This window comes from Oncorhynchus keta, chromosome 14 (genome assembly GCF_023373465.1).
Source record: "Oncorhynchus keta strain PuntledgeMale-10-30-2019 chromosome 14, Oket_V2, whole genome shotgun sequence".
In the NCBI taxonomy this organism is placed as follows: domain Eukaryota; kingdom Metazoa; phylum Chordata; class Actinopteri; order Salmoniformes; family Salmonidae; genus Oncorhynchus; species Oncorhynchus keta.
This window is the reverse complement of record NC_068434.1, coordinates 49,090,182-49,112,146: the sequence shown is the minus strand read 5'-3', so window position 1 is coordinate 49,112,146 and position 21,965 is coordinate 49,090,182. Positions and strand designations below refer to the sequence as shown.

The following is a 21,965-nucleotide window of genomic DNA, read 5'->3' as shown; positions in this document are numbered from 1 at the left end:
AATGTAGATGATAATACAAGTTAAACACATGGAATTATAGATATACCTCTCCTTAATGCAACCGCTGTGTCAGATTTTTTTTTAAGTTCACGGAAAAATTAACCCATGCAATAATCTGAGACGGCACTCAGAACAGTAGCCAAATTATTCTCCATGTTGGAGTCAACAGAAACCAGAAAATACATGACAAATGTGTCCTTACCTTTGATGAACTTCATCAGAATGCAGTGCTAGAAATCCCAAATCCACAATAAATGCTTGATTTGTTCGAAAATGTCTGTTATTTATGTCCAATTCGCTACTTTGGTTAGTGCGTTTGGTAAACAAAGTCACAAAGCGCGTCCACTATAACGTGACGAAATGTCCAAAAGTTCCGTAACAGTCAGTAGAAACATGTCAAACGATGTACTGAATCAATCTTTAGAATGTTGTTTACATATATCTTGAATAACGTTCCAACCGGAGAATTAGAATTACTTCAGATGAGCGGTGGAACGCAAGTCCTTCCCCTGGTGAAAGCATGGTCCACTCATGGCTGTGGTGACTATTTCCTGTGTCAATCGACCCCCCTTCACATTAGTGCCATCAGACAAGGTTATATTGACTGCTGACATCTAGTGGAAGGCATAGGAAGTGAAAACGCATCCATATCTGGCTGTAATTTCAATGAGACCTTGGTTGAAAATCTGCCACCTCCAGAAAAAAAACAGGAAGTGGAATTTCTCAGGTTTTTGCCTGCTAAATGATTTCTGTTATACTCACATACATAATTCAAACCATTTTAGAAACTTCAGAGTGTTTTCTATCCAATACTAATAATAATATGCAAATATTAGCAACTATGACTGAGGAGCAGGCCGTTTGATATGGGCACCTTTCATCCAAGCTACTCAATACTGCCCCTGCAGCCATAAAAAGTTAATGGCGCCGAAGGAGATGGCCGCTGTTTAACGATCCCGTAACTAATTGTGCTATTGTGTGTGTTTTTTGGGGTTATTTGTAACTTAATTTGTACATAATGTTTCTGTCACAGTGTCTTATGTTCGAAAATAACTTATTGATATCAGGGCAGTGATTACTCACCCCGTTCTGAAGGAATTCCTCTTCTTCAATGAGTCAGACGGGAAGTATTTACTCCAGACACCCGACAAGGCCCTCATCCCCGTCAACGTACAATTCATCGATAATAAAATAGACAAACTACGAGCACGTATATCCTACCAACGGGACATTAAAAACTGTAATATCTTATGTTTCACCGAGTCATGGCTGAACAACAACATGATTAACATACAGTTGGCAGGTTTTATGCTTTTTCAGCAGGACAGAACAGCGGCCTCTGGTAACACAAGAGGCGGCGGACTATGTATATTTGTAAACAATAGCTGGTGCACAAAATCTAAGGAAATCTCAAGTTTTTGTTCACCTGAGGTAGAGTATCTAAGTTGTAGACCACATTATTTAACAAGAGAGTTTACATCTATATTTTTCATAGCTGTCTATATACCACCGCAGACCGATGCTGGCACTAAGACCGCACTCAATGAGCTGTATACAGCCATAAGCAAACAGGAAAACGCTCATCAAGACGCGGAGCTGCTAGTGGCGGGGACTTTAATGCAGGGAAACTCAAATCAGCTTGCCCTAATTTCTATCAGCATGTTAAATGTGCAACAAGAGGGAAAAACCTCTAGACCACCTTGACTCCACACACAGAGACAGATACAAAGCTCTCCCTCGCGCTCCGTTTGTCAAATCTGACCATAATTCTATCCTCCTGATTCCTGCTTACAAGCAAAAACTAAAGCAGGAAGCACCAGTGACTCGGTCAATAAGAAAGTGGTCAGATGAAGCAGATGCTAAACTACAGGACTATTTTTCTAGCACAGACTGGAATATGTTCCGGGATTCTTTCAATGGCATTGAGGAGTACACCACATAAGTCACTGGCTTCATCAATAAGTGCATCGATGACATCGTCCCCACAGTGACCGTACGTACATACACCAACCAGAAGCCATGGATTACAGGCAACATCTGCACTGAGCTCAAGGGTAGAACTGCTGCTTTCAAGGAGCGGGACAATAACACGGAAGCTTATCAAAAATCCCGCTATGCCCTCCGATGAACCATCAAACAGGCAAAAGCGTCAATACAGGACTAAGATTGAATTGTACTAAACTGGCTCCGACACTAGTCGGATGTGGCAGGGCTTGCAAACTATTACGGACTACAAAGGGAAGCACAGCCGAGAGTTGCCCGGTGACACGACCTACCAGACAAGCAAAATTGCTTCTACGCTCGCTTCGAGGCAAGTAACAATGAAACATGCATGACAGCACCAGCTGTTCCTGGCGACTGTGTGATCAGTGTAAGACCTTTAAACAGGTCTACATTCGCAAGGCCGCAGGGCCAGACGGATTACCAGGACATGTACTATGAGTATGCGCTGACCAACTGGACAGTATTTTCACTGACATTATCAACCTGTCCCTGACTGAATCTGTAATACCACCATAGTCCCTGTGCCCAATAACACTAAGGTAACCTGCCTAAATGACTACCGACCCATAGCACTCACGTCTGTAGCTATGAAATGCTTTGAAAGGCTGGTCATGGCTCACCTCAACACCATTATCCCAGAAACCCTAGACCCAATCCAATTTGCATACTGCCCCAACAGATCCACAGATAATGCAATCTCTATTGCACTCAACACTGCCCTTTCCCACCTGGACAAAAGGAACACCTACAGTTGAAGTCTGAAGTTTACATACAACTTAGCCAAATACATTTAAACTCAGTTTTTCACAATTCCTGACATTTAATTCTAGTAATAATTCCCTGTCTTAGGTCAGTTAGGATCACCACTTTATTTTATGAATTTTAAATGTCAGAATAATAGCAAAGAAAATGATTAATTTTGAATTTATTTATTTCATCACATTCCCAGTGGGTCAGAGGTTTATAGACAACTCAATTAGCATTTGGTAACATTACCAATAAATTGTTTAACTTGGGTCAAACATTTCGGGTAGCCTTCCACAAACTTCCCACAATAAGTTGGGTGGATTTTGGCCCATTCCTCCTGACAGAGCTGGTGTAACGGAGTCAGGTTTGTAGGCCTCCTTGCTCGCGCACGCTTTTTCAATTCTGCCCAAAAATGTTATATAGGATTGAGGTCAGGGTTTTGTGATGGCCACTCCAATACCTTGACTTTGTTGTCCTTAAGCCATTTTGCAACAAATTTATGCTTGGGGTCATTGTTCATTTGGAAGACCCATTGCAACCAAGCTTTAACTTCCTGACTGATGTCTTGAGATGTTGCTTGAATATATCCACATAATTTTCCTTTCTCATGATGCCATCTATTTTGTGAAGTGCAGCAAAGCACACCCACAAAATTATGCTTCCACCCCCGTGATTCACAGTTGGGATGGTGTTCTTCGCCTTGCAAGCGCCCCCCTTTTTCCTCCAAACATAACAATGGTCATTACGGCCAAACAGTTCTATTTTTGTTTCATCAGACCAGAGGACTTTGCTCCAAAAAGTATGTGCAGTTGCAAACCATAGTCTGGCTTCTTTATGGCGGTTTTTGAGCAGTGGCTTCTTCCTTGCTGAGCGGCCTTTCAGGTTATGTCGATATAGGACTCATTTTACTGCGAATATAGATAGTTTTTTACTTGATTTCCTCCAGCATCTTCACAGAAGCGTCTTAAAGCCATTACATAATTTTCTGAAATTTTCCAAGCTATTTAAAAGACACAGTCAATTTAGTGTATGTAAACTTCCAACCTCAACTGTATAAATTCCTAATAAAAAAAATGCTTAGAAAACTAACAATAGATACAACTACTGGAGAAAGACACAGACATACCTTTTACTTTTGTAGACTAAGGTACTGTCAGGGATCTAAAGTGCGATCATTTTGTACCATACGGTACGTCCAAGTACTTGTTTAGTTAGTATACTGTATATTCAGTCTCCAGGCTTAATTGTTACCACATCTGCATATAGGTTAGACAGAGAAAGAGAGACGGCTTGTGGACGAGATTCAGTCAAGTTGATTCAAACATGTATATTATTTTCCCAATAGATTGGAACAGCTCAGATTGGTTTCTGTTACATTAGATATGCACTGACTACATGAATTCTACAAAAATAAATGACATGTTTCCAATTTAAACTAAAGAAAAGATTGACAAATGTTCACAAAAAGATAACAATTTCAATGTTTCGGAGTGGGTACTGTTCCCCCTACTCATTACTAAAATACATAAAGGTAACATAAATTATCTATTGAACAGTGAGCACAAACTAACGTCGAATAAGGCTATAATAGCTAGAGCTACATTCCATGATTTTCACTGTGCAAAATACTTTATCCAGATGCTGGCAGAAGACGACTTCAATCAATAAGTACAGTTTACAGATGACATATAATAGAGCTTTTTGAGTGTTTCAACTGCCCATAAGGGCCAGTTCGTTGAGTGCTGCACATTCTTTAAACACACTGACGTATTTAAGGCAAGCATTTACACCATGTATGTCTTTTGTTGTTACATATAGATATACATGAAAAGGTTTGCAAAATTCCGGTAATTTGCCCAAAATTCCTAGGTTTTCTGGATTTCTCAGTTGGAGAATTCCGGGAATCAGGAGGGAATAAGCAGGAAATCCAGACCACTAACCCGGATTTCTGGAAATCCTGGGAATTTTGGGAAAGTTACTGGAATTTTGCAAATTGCAACCCTATACAGGAAAACACTGGTGCTGAAGATTACACAACAAAATGGAATGTCATTCTACTGCAATAATGCTTAATGATACAGATTTTGGACAGTGGATATTAGCATTCTCAAAGATTTCTTGCCTTTCATGTTCTAACAATTAAAAGACAAAATATAGATTTGTTTTCCCTGAAAATAAAACTACCAGTATGTCAACATATTCATTTGAACAGAACTGTGTTGATTTTGAAATGTAAAGGCATACTCAAAATGGCCTAATTTTGTCATGACTCATAAATCATGACAGAAAGAAGAAAGATTGAGAGCGAGAGGGTACATCTCAAAAGTATTTCCTTATTCCTTGCCTTTTGAGAAGAAGGTGAGAAATCAAGGGAAAAACCTTGAAATTCACCCAGTGCTTGAGAGAGAGTACGACAGGGTGATGCCCATAGTGCGTTGTTGCCACGGAAAAGGGATTGTACTTGAACAGATGGTTATATAGAGGAGTGTTGACGAAATAAATATCTCCTGAGGTCTTGCTGCTCTGCTCTCAGCATTGCAAAATAATACACCCTGGACCATCAATGACATTCAGATATAATATACTTCCTGGTCTTTAAAATAAAATAGATTTTTAAAAGCCGTACACTTATTGTAGAAAGTAAACCAGTTGTTTCAGTCCGTGTTTGAATACATCTCCTCTACTCCAGGAACCCTGAGTTGTGGACTTGTTTCTCTTCATTGTACATTCTAGCTCTGGCCCAGGGCATTGCGTGTGGCTTGCAGATGTAGAAGTCTCAGCATCAGCAAGCTGCATGTAATGCACTGGACCAGAGCTACATACCTTCATTCGTGAGCAGCACAATGGCCCATTGTCAGATGAAGTACCTCAGTGCTGATCATTGGAGTCTATTTCAGTGGTTTCAGGTCTGACTTCACTGACCATGGCCGGGGCTGAGACTAGCTCTAGCTCAGTAAAGGCTGTCACAATTAGCTGCTGGCCCCAGATTCTGACCCACCCTGGTTATTCGGAGACTGCGATTGGTTGCTGGCCTCCACTTGTGAGCCAGCCCGTTTTTTCGGAGACTGAGATTGGCCTGGGAGCAATACCTCGACGGTGAAGCAGATGCGTTTGGACTGGAAGATACTGTAGGTGTTGTCGAACCGCAGCACATCTGAAGAAGAAAGAAAACAACATGGATGTCGCCTAAGTCAAGTCCTACACCTTTACTCCGGCCCTTGTCCTCTTTGTGTGCTTGTATGCAAGGCCTGGTTCTTAATTGCCCAGTTTCTAGACCTGAGTGGAACCTGGGTCTAGCTTTATAACATGCACCCACCTTGCTAGTTATTTGCTGACCATTCCTATGCTTGTTTGGTGACAATTTTCCCACGACCGAGCTTACATCCGCAATCGGTAGACAGTTGTCGTTTGCGTCTCTGAGCAGTGCCCAAGTAAGAATTCAATCTAATTGATATCTGATACCGCCCTCCAAATCAAAATCAAACATGGATTCCATGTTGTGTTCTCACTTTGCACGCACATGTCTGTGTTTCACATCTTTTTGTCTAGCTAATCAGCCTTGCAGACAGGAAGCAGACAATAAGTAGAATAGAGTGTGTGCGCACAAACATTGGTTTTGATTTTGAGGTGGGGTGGTAGTATCTTACAATTTGAATAAATTATTTCCCGCACAACACTTGGTGATGCAAACAACGCATTCCTTATCAGAACGATCCACTGACCACGGATATACCCTCAGAAGTAGGAAAAGCGTCACCCAACAGGCAAAGACACAGGTCTGTATAAAGTAGTCACACGGTGGGCTAGTGTTATACTGGTAGGCCGAGATCCAATCTCTGTCTAGTACCACTGGACTAGGTTCTTATGTGCCCCTACCCAAGTCTTCATGTGTCATTGTACCTCTGTTCTAGCCCACTGTAGGGCTTTTCACACTACTGAGACTAATCAAACCAAGCATTAAAGATGCTGGAACCATGAAAAATAGGCAATGTGAAAAGAAAATACCCAAGCCAGCACAGTTTGGTTTGGGATGGCACGATAGTGTGAAAGGGGTATAAAGTTTAGAAATCGCTTATGTGTCTCTGTCTAGCTGTCCTGTACTCACAGACCCCAGGCTCGCTGCAGGTGAGAGAGCCGTCTTCGGGCACCAGGTGTGCGTTGTATCTCTGGCTGGGAACCACCTCCTGCATCTGCCCTGCATTCTGCCTCTCTCCTATCTTCCCCTTCATAAACACCCCAAAGCCGATGTCTGCCCCATCACTAGAAAACTGCCACCTGCATGGGGGGGGAGATATTATATTACATAATTATATATCCCGACACACCCGCATAGAATTGTTCCGAGAGCCGATCCGTGACCCGCCAAATAACATTAATTTATTTAATAGTTTTTATGACTATTCATAGGCTATGACTAGTCATAGGTTATTATTCCCCTCCCTGCATGAGTTAATGTATATGCATGTCTAATCAACATTTAGATAAAAGGAAACTATGCCATGAAACCATGCCAGAACGACATAATACATTTTTTTACAATGAGATGTGGCACATTGACAACTAAAATTGCTCTGAAAAAGGTTCTTCTCATTAGCCTTCTTACCTGATGAAAGCCTATAGCCGACATAATAAAACAAGACCTTTACATTCAATATTGTTTAGATAGTAAAACTGTTTAATTGAAAATCATATAAACAATTCCCAGAATCGAATATAGGATGCAAAACTACATTTAATTAGTAGGCTATAACCTTGGCCTGCTCAAACATTCACCAGCGCACCGGTTTAAACTTGATATAGCCAGCGTTATGGTCTAAATCAGAGGTTCTTAAACCTTTTCAGCCTGGGACCCAAATGAGAAATTCTGTGTTTTCCTGGGACCCAAGCTTAGCAAAATATGCAACTATGCATAAATATTGGTATATTTCATTGCCATTATGCCTAAAACAAATGCAATATAGACAAAAACAAATAACAATGAAATTAAATATCCATATAAATATATATTAATGTTTATTTTCCCCCTTTAAAAACACTTACATATCTGTCTAGGTTGGAACTGTTTGCTGTTAAAATACAATAAATCATTTTCATTCTGAACTGGAATAAACTGATTGATCACATCACACATGAATAACAGAACACACACACACACACAGGCTTTTTGATAGTGCAACTCTAAGCATCAGTACAGATGAACAATGATCAGGCCTACTGTACATCTTGCTGTAGAAATTGTTGAAAGAAAGTTTAGGTTGGAACTGTTGCTGTTAAAATACAATACATATGTTTTATTTTGAACTGGAATAAACTGATTGATCACATCACACAGATGTAGACCAGAAAACACACACACACAGTCCTATTGAGAGCATGTCTATTCTGGGCTCCGTTCTTGACAGTGCAATACTCAGGTCATGCTCAACCTTGAAACTGTTTCTGTACTTGTTTTAAGTGTGTCAGAGTTGAGAAACCTGACTCGCATAGGTATGTGGTGCCAAACTGGACCAGAACATCTACTACTTTCTCAGTCAGGCAGGAGACAGCTGTGTTTGCCTCAAAAAGCATCTTGCTTCAATCAGTTTATTCCAGTTAAGAATAAAAAAAATATGATTGTATTTTAACAGCAACAGTTCCAACAGAGACCAGTTTTCAACAATCATTTATACAGTAAGATGTGCATTTTTATTCTTCATTTGTACTGTTACTAGGGTTGCACTATCAGTAGCTAGCTTGCTTTGGCAAATGATAGCTATTAGCTGTGTACAAGGCCAGGGGATTGTTTGAAAGATAAACTCACATCTACTACTATGGAAGTTAGTTAGTACTCCCTTATTTCTACTTATCATCTCACCTGTTATAAAATGACAATGCCATGCTAGCTGACTTACTTTTCCACTGTCGAAGCAGTGTTTCCTGAAGCATGCTACCCTGTTCTGAAAGAACTCCCTTGGTTTACCATCATGCTGTGGATGTTTGGTCAGGACGTGTCGTTTCATTTACTAAAGACTTCCCCGCACAAAACACATTGTGGGCGCTCTTCGTTATAAATTTATATGAAAGAGAAACGCTCTCTGTATATGCGTTGCATGACAATTGAGCTCAGTCAGAACTTGTGGCTAGCATGAATCTATTTGATGACAGCGGTGAGTGATGGCGAATGGAAATGACAAGTCAGTGGCAGACAGCGCATCATCTGCTGCTGAACGACAGCGCTGCATCGCCTGTGTCGCGGAGTAATCTTCAAGAAAACTGCAGGAAAAAAAAAATCAGGTAAACCGCGAAGCACACGGGCATCTCACTATCACTAACGCAGCTGCCAAACTGAGCAGAGACCGCTGCTAAGCAGAGAGCGCACTTGGCCAAATCAATTCCAGTAATTAATGAAATAATTAGAAATTTACTCTGACACATCGCGATCCACCAACCCATAATTTAAGAAAGGCTGCAAATGAATGCCTGGAGTAGCTTAATAGTTAACTGATAATAAACTCAATTAGCCTATCGTAAACAAATACCTACGTTGGCCACTTTCACATGAGCTAAGCGAGCCAGGGAAAGTACACATGGCAAAGTATTCTTGTGTGGGAGGACGAAACATACATTTCAGCACCACACAAATAATGGACAGTTCCCTGATCCACAGCGTGGTAGTTTATATGTCTGCCTCATCGCTCACAGAATGGAATTCGCAACACAACAAGTCCTGGGTCTGTAAACCATTTTTATATCGATTTAAAATGTTTCGATCCGGATTATAATTGTTCTGAATCGCGAGCCGACCCGTGGGTTGAAAGAACGTTTTCATTTCACCCACCAACTGACATTTTTCCGGGTCAACCACGGGGAACCGTGGGTATCGGACTCGATGCAGGGTCACCCTGCACTGGAGTTAAGGAGGGTAATAAAGAGATAGAGAGAGAGGAAAATAAAGGCGGAGGGAGGTAAGGGAGGCCGAGATAGAACAGGACAAGTAGTGGGGTTACAGAGAGGTAAGACAGAGAAAGAGGGAGGGGTAGAAAGAAAGAAATAGCGGTAGTAATATCGGTCCACTCACCTGAGCACACAGCCAGGGAAGAGGATCTCATATTCTAGCTGCTGCGAGGAGCCACGGCTGACTGTTAGACACTGTTCATAGTCCACCTTCACTGACTCACGAACATAGTAGGACGTAGGCACTGTCCCAGCATAGTGGATCTTGAATACACACACATATATATATAGACAGAGTAAGAGGATGGATAATGTGGGGTTACATTGGCTTGCGAAAGTATTCACCCCCCTTGGCATTTTCCTAATTTGATGCCATACAACCTGGAATTAGAATGGATTTTTTTTCTTTTTGGGGGGTGGGGGGTGGGGGGGTTGTATAATTTGATTTACACAACACTTTGAAGATGCAAAATATTTGTTTTATTATGAATCAACCAAGAAATAAGACAAATAAAACGGAAAACTTGACTGTGCATAATTATTCACCCCCCCCAAAGTCAATACTTTGTAGAGCCACCTTTTGCAGCAATTACAGCTGTAATTCTCTTTGGGTATGTCTCTATAAGCTTGGCACAACTAGCCACAGGGATTGCTGCCCATTCTTCAAGGCAAAACTGCTCCAGCTACTTCAATTTGGATGGGTTTCGCTGGTGTACAGCCAATCTTTAAGTCATACCGCAAATTCTCAATTGGATTGAGGTCTGGGCTTTGACTAGGCCATTCCGATACATTTAAATGTTCCCCTTAAACCACTCAAGTGTTGCTTTAGCAGTATACTTAGGGTTATTGTCCTGCTGAAAGGTGAACCTCTGTCCCAGTGTCAAATCTCTGGAAGACTGAAACAGGTTTCCCTTAAGAATTTCCCTGTATTTAGCGCCATTCATCTTTCCTTCAATTCTGACTAGTAGTTACCTAGTCCCTGTTGATGAAAAACATCCCCACAGCATGATGTTGCCACCACCATGCTTTACTGTGAAATGGTGTTCTCGGGGTGATGAGAGGTGTTGGGTTTGTGCCAGACATAGCGTTTTCCTTGATGGCCAAAAAGCTCAATTTTTGTCTCATCTGACCAGAGTACCTTGTTCCATATGTTTGGGGAGTCTCCCACGTGCCTTTTTAAGCAATGGATTTTTTTCTGGACACTCTTCTGTAAAGCCCAGCTCTTAGTGGTCCTATGGACAGATCCTCCAATCTCCACTGTGGAGCTTTGCTGCTCCTTCAGGGTTATCTTTGGTCTCTTTGTTGCCTCTCTGATTAATACCCTCCTTGCCTGGCCTGTGAGTTTTGGCCCTCTATTGGCAGGCTTGTTGTGGTGCCATATTCTTAAAAAAATTTAATAATGGATTTAATAGTGCTCCATGGGATGTTCAAAGTTTCTGATATTTTTCATAACCCAACCCTGATCTATACTTCTCCACAACTTTGTCCCTGACCTGTTTGGAGAGCTCCTTGTTCTTCATGGTGCCGCTTGCTTGGTGGTGTTCCTTGCTTAGTGGTGTTGCAGACTCTGGGGCCTTTCAGAACAGATATATATATATATATATATACACTGAGATCATGTGACACTTAAATAAAGTTCAACTATGTGCAATCTAACTAATTATGTGACTTCTGAAGGTAATTGGTTGCACCAGATCTTATTTAGGGGCTTCATAGCAAAGGGGGTGAATACATATGCACGCACCACTTTTCCATTACATTTTTTTATTTTTTGAAACAAGTAATTTAATTTCACTTCACCAATTTGGACTGTTTTGTGCATGTCCATTACATAAAATCCAAATAAAAATATATTTAAATTACAGGTTGTATTTCAACAAAATAGGAAAAACACCAAGGGGGTGAATACTTTTGCAAGGTACTGTAGCTGATAAAAATGCTATGAAAGTCAGCAGGACATTTTTTTTAGGGAAGAACTTACGAGGAAATAAAAAAGAAAGCTTTACTTTCTACAACTACGAATCTGCTGCGGTTACATGTTTTATCATACGCTTTTTGAGCTTCACATACTTTCAGCTGAGAAATAAAAGTCCAGAGTATCAGCCTCAGAGTTTAGTTTTGTAATTTATTTGCTATAATAACAAGACCAACAATTTTCTTTAGACCACCTTACTGGCTAATGATCTCATCTTCCTAAACAGTCTGAGCCCTCAGCTCAAGAAAACCAAGGATTTGAGAAATACTGACACACCAAACACAGACGGAAGTTAAAAATGCTGCTTGCAGCAGTAATTGAGAACCACCGGGGGGGCAAAAAGGGGTGATGTATTCCATTTGTGAGTGAAGAGAGAGAGAGATGGGATGGTTCACCTCAACCATAAGCAGAGGGCAATTAGCATTGGTCCACAGTCAAATCACACAAGACCATTCATTACATGTCTAGCATAACACAGCAAGCCATGGGAAATGTTGAGCTGAGGACAGCTGCAGACACAAATAGGACCTTGATCCAAATGCATTTGTGGCACTGTCGGCGGTAAAGGTGTTAAAAATGATCTTTAAAACTTGACTGACTGTTGCACAATCAGCCTGTAGTGTACACACAGACCCATTCTGATCTCCCTCTACAGCAAATAAGCTATAAATGTCAGATGAAACAGATCATTTTTTAATGTAATATCTACAGAGGCCCATTATCAGCAACCATCACTCCTGTGTTCCAATGACACGTTGTGTAGGCTAATCCAAGTTTATCGTTTTAAAAGGCTAATTGATCATTAGAAAACCCTTTTGCAATTATGTTAACCCAGCTGAAAACTGTTGTTCTGATTAAAAAAAGCAATAAAACTGGCCTTCTTTAGACTAGTTATGTATCTGGAGCATCAGTATTTGTAGGTTCGATTACAGGCTCAAAATGGCCAGAAACAAATAACTTTCTTCTGAAACTCGTCAGTCTATTCTGGTTCGGAGAAATTAAGGTTATTCCTCTAGTGCCTCTTCAACCTCAGGAGGCTGAAGAAATTTGGCTTGTCACCAACACTCTTGACAAACTTTTACAGATACACAATCGAGAGCATCCTGTCGGGCCGTAACACAGCTTGTACGGAACTGCACCGCCCTCAACCGCAAGGCTCTCCAGAGGGTGCTGCGGTCTGCACAACGCATCCCCGGGGGCAAACTACCTGCCCTCCATGACACCTACAGCACCCGATGTCACAGGAAGGCCATAAAGATCATCAAGGACACCAACCACCCGAGCCACTGCATGTTCACAACGCTACCATCCAGAAGGCGAGGTCAGTACAGGTACATCAAAGCTGGGACCGAGAGACAGAAGCTGTTTTTCAATCCCAAGCCCATCAGACTGCTAAACAGCAATCACTAACTCAGAGAGGCTGCTATCTACATTGAGACCCAATCACTGGCCACTTTAATAAATAGATCACTAGTGACTTTAAACAATGGCACTTTAAATAATGCCACTAAAAATGTTTACATATCTTACATTACTCATATCACATGTATATACTGTATTTTATACCTTCTACTGCACCTTGCCTATGCCGCTCAGCCATCGCTCATCCATATACTTACAGTTGAAGTCGGAAGTTTATATACACCTTAGCCAAATACATTTAAACTCAGATTTTCCACAATTCCTGACATTAAATCCTAGTCAAATTTCCTGTCTTAGGCCAGTTAGGATCACCACCTTATTTTAAGAATGTGACATGTCAGAATAATAGTAGAGATAATGATTTCTTTCAGCTTTTATTTCTTTCATCACATTCCCAGTGGGTCAGAACTTTACATACACTCAATTAGTATTTGGTAGCATTGCTTTTAAATTGTTTAACTTGGGTCAAACGTAGCCTTTCACAAGCTTCCCACAATAAGTTGGGTGAATTTTGGCCCATTCCTCCTGACACAGCTAGTGTAATGGAGCCAGGTGTATAGGCCTCCTTGCTCGCACACACTTTTTTCAGTTCTGCCCATACATTTTATATAGGATTGAGGTCAGGGCTTTGTGATGGCTACTTCAACACCTTGACTTTGTTGTCCTTAAGCCATTTTGCCACAACTTAGGAAGTATGCTTGTGGTCATTGTCCATTTGGAGACTCATTTGCGACCAAGCTTTAACTTCCTGACTGATGTCTTGAGATGTTGCTTCAGTATATCCAGATAATTATCATTCCTCCTGATGCCATCTATTTTATGAAGTGCACTAGTCCCTCCTGCAACAAAGCACCCCCACAACATGATGCTGCCACCCCCACAACATGATGCTGCCACCCCCATGCTTCACAGTTGGGATGGTGTTCTTCGGCTTGCAAGCCTCCCCCTTTTTCCGCCAAACATAATGATGGTCATTATGGTCAAACAGTTTCATCAGACCAGAGGACATTTCTCCAAAAAGTACGATCTTTGTCCTTATGTGCAATTACAAACTGTAGTCTGTTTTTTTTTATGGCGTTTTGGAGAAGTGGCTTCTTCCTTGCTGAGCACCTTTCAGGTTATGTCGATATAGGACTCGTTTTACTGTGGATATAGATACTTTTGTGCCTGTTTCCTCCAGCATCTTGACAAGGTCCTTTGCTGTTCTGGGATTGATTTGCACTTTTTGCACCAAAGTACATTCATCTCTAGAAGACAGAACGTGTCTCCTTCCTGAACGGTATGACGTCTGCGTGGTCCCATGGTGTTTATACTTGCGTACTACTGTTTGGAAATTGCTCCCAAGGATGAACAAGACTTGTGGAGGTCTACAATTTTTTTTCTGAAGTCTTGGCTCATCTCTTTTGTTTTTTCCATGATGTCAAGCAAAGAGGCACTGGGTTTGAAGGCAGGCCTTGAAATACATCCACAGGTTCACCTCCAATTGACTCAAATGATTTTCAATTAGCCTATCAGAAGCTTCTAAAGCCATGACAGCATTTTCTGGAATTTTCCAAGCTGTTTAAAGGCACAGTCAACTTAGTGTTTGTAAACTTCTGATCCACTGGAATTGTGATACAATAACCTGTCTGTAAACAATTGTTGGAAAAATTTCTTGTGTCATGCACAAAGTAGATATCCTAACCGAGTTTGTTAACAAGACATTTGTGGAGTGGTTGAAAAACGAGTTTTAATGACTCAAACCTAAGTGTGTGTAAACTTCCGACTTCAACTGTATACAATGAGTGTACAAAACACAAGGAACACAGGAGTTTTGCCCGCAGAACAGCCTCAATTCATCAGGGCATGGATTCTACAAGGTGTCAAAAGCATTTCACAGGAATGCTGGCCAATGTTGACTCCAATGCTTCCCACAGTTGTGTCAAGTTGGCTGGGTGTCCTTTGGGTGGTGGACCACACACATAGGAAACTGTTGAGAGTGAAAAACCCAGCAGCATTGCAGTTCTTGAAAAATCGACACTGGCACCTACTACCATACCCCATTCAAAGGCACCTAAATCTTTTGTCTTGCCCATTCACCCTCTGAATGGTACACAATTCATAGCTCAATTGTCTCAAGGCTTGAAAATCCTTATTTAACCCATCTCCTCCCCTTCATCTACACTGATTGAAATGGATTTAACATGTGACATCAATAAGGGAGCATAACCTTCACCTGAATTCACCTGGTCAGTCTGTCACAGAAAGAGCAGGTGTTCCTAATGTTTTGTACACTCAGTGTATATTCAAAGTTTTGTCACAGACTGTATTTAACACCAAGGATTTGTTTTACAATGAAATTGGCCCCAACTCCCAACTGTTCACCATGTACCCTAAATCAGGTAGTCACATTCTTCCATATGATGTGGGAGTGCCCTGCTGCAGTTTGAAGTGCATGAATGGAAATATTCAATGCTTTCCATCTACTATGTTACTTAACGATGATAGCTCCTTGAATCTCTTAATCAATCAGAGATGATTACCGTTGGCAGGTGACACTGCCACAAAAAAAGTTTTTGGCTCATAGATGGCAATCACCTCACTCTCTCCCAATTCACCAGTGGATACAGTTACTATTAGAAGTTGTAACATTAGAAATATCGACAGGGAGAATGAATGGTGCTAGTCAAGGGTCAATTGAGGCCTGAACAAATATACTTGAATCTGTAAAGAATAACCTAAGCTAAAGCACAACATATAGAAATAAACAAACTATAAAGCCCAACAAATACACACGTACAAATATACACACTACATGACCAAAAGTACGTGGACACCTGCTCGTCAATCATCTTATTCCAAAATCATGGGCATTATTATGGAGTTGGTCCCCTCTTTGCTGCTATAACAGCCTCCACTCTTCTGGGAAGGCCTTCCACTAGATGTTGGAACATTGTGGCAGGGATTTGCTTCAATTCAGCTACAAGAGCATTAGTGATGTCGGGCACTGATGTTGGGCGATTAGGCCTGGCTCGCAATTCATCCCAAAGGTGTTCGATGGAGTTGAGGACAGGGCTCTTTGTAGGCCAGGCAAGTTCTTCCACACCAATCTCGACAAACCATTTCTGTATGGACCTCACTTCGTGCACGGGGAGCATTGTCATGCTGAAAAAGGAAAGGGCCTTCCCCAAACTGATGGCAAAAAGTTATAAGCACAGACTTGTCTAGAATGTCATTGTATGCTGTAGCGTAAAAATTTCCCTTAACTGGAACAAAGGGGCCTAGCCCGAACCATGACAAACAGCCCCAGACCATTATTTCTCCTCCACCAAACTTTACACTTGGCACTATGCATTCGGGCAGGTACCGTTCTCCTGGCATCCGCCAAACCCAGATTGTCCGTTGGACTGCCAGATGGTGAAGTGTGATTCAGAACTCCAGAAAATGTTTCCACTGCTCCAGAGTCCACTGAGGACGAGCTATACACCACTCTAGCCGGCGCTTGGCATTGCGCATGGTGAACAGGCTTATGTGCGGCTGCTCGGCCATGGATACCCATTTCACGAAGCTCCTGAAGAACAGTTATTGCGCTGACAAGTTTGGAACTTGGTAGTGAGTGTTGCAACCGATTTAATATTGTGAGTAATTGTTCATAGAGTTAAAGAAACAATTGTAAAGTTTAAAAAAAAAGTTTTCATGGGCATGGTGGTTACGCAAATTCATGGGGGGGAAAGAGAGACCAGTCATATACTGGAGTAAAGCGGTCTAAGACACTGCATCTCAGTGCAAGAGGTGTCATTACAGCCCTTGGTTCAAATCCAGGTTGTATCCCATTGGGTGGTGAACAATTGGCCTTGGGTCATCCGGGTTTGGCCGAGGTAAGCAGTCATTGTAAATAAGAATTTGTTCTTAACTGACTTGCCTAGTTACATTTTAAAAATTGTTAGACTTGGCAAGAGGAATGCCGTCGTGTCTAAGTGCAGTGCAGGCGAGAGAACACTGCTTTGATTACAATGGGCCAAAATTAGACCTGTCTCGATTTAGTGAATATTAATCTTAAAATAGTAGACATTAATGAGTGTGAAGCAAATAGTGAATATCCAATGGATATTGGTTATAGTATATGCAGTAAAGGTTGGGGTGGATTACAACACAAGTGATTCAAAGAGTGGAGGACAGTAGCCTCTTTGTAAACAGAAATTATCATGTTTTGTTTTGTCTGTATTTAAAACTTTGTGTTGCTTGATTAAGATTTAGCATAGTGAAAACGAACAAAATGTACATTTTCTCTTCCAGGATAGGATAGGGTGTTCATATCTCTCCCTTTGAAATATTTCCGAGGCTGTTGTCTTGGGAGAGCAGTTAGTGAAATTCTGCACTTCTATTAAGTATAAAGTTACCTGGATCCGGCCGTAAAAGGAGGTCACAATTAAGTAAGGTCTGGCCATTTGTTTGTTTTTGCCCAACGTTTTACCACGCACACCAGCACACAAACCACCTGTTATGAATGTTTTTTTGTGGTGTTGCGTGGGGTCTTATTATTTGGTTTTAGTTGGTATTTCACTAGTTAGAAAGGATACACCTTAAAGGGAACACAAAGAACATTTTCTACAGTGGTTCGTCCTTTAAAAGTTGCAGCGTACTGCGGCTTAGGTTGTATGGTGCCGCAGAATTCTATGGCACGCTATTTAAGTGCCAAACACTAGTATCATTAATGCTAGTTAGTGCAAGTTTGACCACCAGAGGACATCTTTGAGAAGCATTTGATAGCCTTCAATAGCGGCTGTACTAGAGAATTTTAAACCTTGTTTTGTAAGAACATAGTATATGGGACTAATTGTAAGAAATTTTGCTTTTAATTAATTGTATTAATATTATGGTGTTTCTATTCCAAGCAAAATGAAAAACCTTCTGGGTTTCTGTTAGGATGGAACAAAAAATATGGATGGAATGTGACGGTCGGGAGTAGGCTACAGTACTGGGCTATTTAGCTAAAGAATCCCTGTGTCGTGCATTGAAGATGAACCTCGTTCGACCTCTGTCATTGCCAACAAAGAGTATATAACAAAGTATTGAGATAAACTTTTGTTATTGACCAAATACTTATTTTCCACCATAATTTGCAAATAAATAAATAAAAAATCCTACAATGTGATTTTCTGGATTTCTTTTCTCATTTTGTCTGTCATAGTTGAAGTGTACCTATGATTAAAATTACAGGCCTCTCATCTTTTTAAGTAATATAACTTGCACAATTGGTGGCTGACTAAATACTTTTTTGCCCCACTGTAAGTGGCCTAGCAGTAGTAATGAGTGTGTTATGGTTTAGATGGAATGATCTATGTGCAAATGTATTTATGGCCGGAGGCAAAGTACAACGATGGCCTGTCTCAGAGACAGAATGTTCCCATAAGGGAGATAGGAGTCATATGATAGCGCTTATACCGTAGATTGTGAACTATTGCCCTATAATACTGTCTTCTAGCTTTCATGATATTCACTTGAGTAGGAATGGGTCGCTTATTCTCAAATAGCTGTTTGTTTATGAGTCCAGGTAATTAACAATGGACTGAGGCAAAGTGCAATAATGTATACTACTGATAAGAAGACTGGGAGATGTGTGGAGGAGTACGAAAGGTTCTGGACTCGGGATGGGAGGATAACACCACCTGCCTAGACACAGAGATTCATTGTACATCCTAGACAAAGGAGGGGGGCTTTTCTGGGGAAACAGAGGGCCAAAGTGAGGATGACATCACGTGGGAACACCTCCTGTAAAACCTGCAGCCTGATGGGGGAAGTCTGGGTACAAGCATGAGGAGGTATTTTGAGCCTTGATTTTTGTGGACCCCAGCAGAACAGTATCCAAAGGTACAGTTTTTGCCATATATGATTATGCATAGCTTAACGCATTACTAACACTTGTCATATATTGTGTTTTCTTTTCAAGTCTTTTGCTTTCAATCTCTTAGGAACCGGAAGGAGGAAGAGAAAGTCAAAATCTCCAGCTGAAATGTCATTATCAGTTGTACAACAGGAGGGGTAATGGCAGACAGGGGGGGGGGGGTAAAAGGGTGCATAGTGTGATTATAGGTTTGAGGCCATAAGTCTCTGAGGTGTAAACATCCAAATCAACTGAGAATATGAATTATGTTTTCTTTTCTGTTTATTTATAAGTAATTTCTACTGGTTTTTTTTGTTGTTTTTTAGTAGGTAAGTCAGTTAAGAACAAATTCTTATTTTCAATGACGGCCTAGGAACAGTGGGTTAACTGCCTGTTCAGGGGCAGAACGACAGCTCGGGGATATGAACATGCAACCTTTCGGTTACTAGTCCAACGCTCTAACCACTAGGCTACCCTAATTGTTGAACAGTATGGAGATACTATTAAAAAAAGAGGGACTGTTGGATTGTAGCTTGAATTATACTTATTCCTGTTACCATACTAGAACTTATTGATTATTTGACATGTATAAGGAATGTATATGTCGGGGTCAATGAAGGGTGGATAAGAATTTGGTGTATGAAAATTTACTGAGTGAGACAAGGGGGAAGTGCAGAAAGTTAATTTTTTGTTGTTCGTAAGGAGGGAGGCAAAGGGCAACAGTCTAGTTAGTCTCTGATAAGGCAGACTGGCTGTGGAACAAGGGACGAGTGAGGAATTCGACTCGAGGTCAAGTCAACAGATGAAGTAAGAAGAAACCTTGGGGAAGGGGGCCCACCACAATGACTCTCCTACTACAGTTCTACCTCATATACATACACTTCCACACCCACGAAGGTTCTAGCATCAGGCAGGGCCATGACTACCCCAGTGAGAGGAACCAATAAGTTCCTGCCTAGCAACAGAGATGTATTGGCTGTCTAGATGTGTAAGGAGTTGACCCTGCCTAGTAGGAGGTTATATGTGCTTGTGTAATCATACCTTGTCTTTGCAGCTGTATGACCCAGTGGGTGAATAAACTTGGGTTTGAGCTTTTTCTAGTCGTCCGTTTGAGTTTTTCTCTGTTTGTTCAGAACCTAACAGATGGCATCTGACCAAATTACGCAATAATTTAGTTCTGGGTTAACCTAAGTTCCTGATCTAAACACTCCATAGAACCCCATAGGATAGCTACTAATGATAAAAGCTGAAGTTCCTGTTCAATCCTGTGTTGAAAGACTAAATTACTCAGTTGAGTAAAATGGAATCATGAAGTTAGGAAGAATTTCAGTCCGTGAAATCTTAGTCTTCCGGAAGATTTCAAAAGGTAATTTCCTGGGTCTCATTTGGGATGACAAAGACCTGTCCTCCTACTCCTCCTGCTCCTCTCCAGGTTAGGAAGACATCTCTACCTATGTATCTACAGAGACATCAGAGCAAGGGTCAGTTTCCTAGGTAAGAACATTTCAAATGCATCTAGACTCAACTGTCATGGCATTTACTGGCAGGTAGATGACTACAGAGCCATTGAGAGGTTGTAGCTGGCTGGCAGCAAGGTAATTTGTGGCAAGGCAGAATTGAACTGAAGAGCAAAAATAAGCAGATCCATGATATATCCATGCGGCATTGTCTTCGAAAAATACCCAATCAGCAGACTGTAACTGTTGAAGCAGACTCTAAGGAAGCCATCTGGAACTCCTATAACATCTCAATGACGAGAAGGAATAAAAAGACTCGAGACTCATTGTGAATTATTTCATGGTGATATATAGCCCACAATCTCAATGTATCACACATACAAAGTCCAACAGTCTGACAGAGAATCCTCATCTAATTCTACTGGCCCCACAAGTAGCTGGATGTATCTTAGGAACGTTATTAGCCCTGCCTGCAGCATCTTGTGGTTGCAGGCAGCAAAGCAAAGCTGCTCTCATCTCACAGCATGGCTTCAATATTGCAGCATGTTGAGTCCTTCCTACTGCAAAAGCCCTTAGGCAGGTGTGGAGCAACTAGTAATAGGTGGCACTGCAAGCCCTAACTGTTGTCGCCATATGTAATTAAATACATTTTTTCTCCTAAATCTACTGAAGAGCAGCAATGACTACAGCATTGGACATCTCTCGTCACATTTCGGGGGGGTCATGAAAAAAGCAACCCACTTCCTGGTGGTGTGAGCTCACCTTGGTCCTACAGCGAGAGTCGCCGTCCGGGTCGGTGAGTTTCCCTCCGTACGCAGCAGGAAGCTGCTCTGGGTCTATGTAGTTCAGCAACACCTCCTGCCAGTTGGCTGCAGAACAGACAGGGAAAGATAGAGAGACTGATATTGCCATTTTACGTTTGAGTTATTTAGCAGACGCTCTTATCCAGAGCGACTTACAGTGAGTGCATTCATTACCTTTACTGACCTGAAGGGTTAAACTGGGTAGAGTTAGAGACGATGCAACCATATACTGTATGTATTCACAGCGTATGGAATGTTCCTACTGTAATAGAAATGCCATGCATAGAGCTGACATGATTCAGCATTCTGAAACAGTATATTTTTATGGGAACATTCAAATGGAAATACGGAAGTGTCTTACCACCCAGGACAATGATCTTGTTGCGGGTGATCTCACTAAGGAAGTGCTTGACGAGGTTGTAGGCCACGGGGAAGAGCTTGGGGGCTAAGGAGTGGGAAAAGAGAGAACAAGTGTGATACAATGCTGTCTAAATAAGGTTTGAGAGATGTGAGACACACAACATAAGTAAGTTTACTACTGTCACGCCCTGACCGTAGATTGCTTTGTATGTTTCTATTTTTAGTTTGGTCAGGGTGTGATATGGGTGGGTATTCTATGTTTGTATTTCTATGTGTTTGGCCTGGTATGGTTCCCAATCAGAGGCAGCTGTCAATCGTTGTCTCTGATTGAGAACCATACTTAGGCAGCCTGGTTTCGCCCTTGAGTTGTGGGTAGTTTGTTTTCTGTTTTGTGTGTATCA

General features: G+C 41.3%; 1 protein-coding gene across 3 annotated transcripts in view; it reads right to left on the bottom strand.

Annotated features, from left to right (window-relative positions):
* Positions 1-4,058: 4,058 nt before the first annotated feature.
* The window catches only part of sec14l8 (SEC14-like lipid binding 8), a 43,820-nt gene continuing 25,913 nt past the window's right edge, over positions 4,059-21,965 (bottom strand). For all 3 annotated transcript variants that reach the window (XM_035786332.2, XM_035786330.2, XM_035786331.2), the window contains 5 exons: positions 21,566-21,649; positions 21,164-21,270; positions 9,809-9,948; positions 6,857-7,026; positions 4,059-5,905 (listed from right to left, as the gene is read on the bottom strand). In XM_035786332.2, the coding sequence (XP_035642225.2) occupies positions 5,721-5,905; positions 6,857-7,026; positions 9,809-9,948; positions 21,164-21,270; positions 21,566-21,649 (686 nt within the window). In that variant the 3' untranslated portion in view covers positions 4,059-5,720. The remainder of the gene's footprint in view (positions 5,906-6,856; positions 7,027-9,808; positions 9,949-21,163; positions 21,271-21,565; positions 21,650-21,965) is intronic.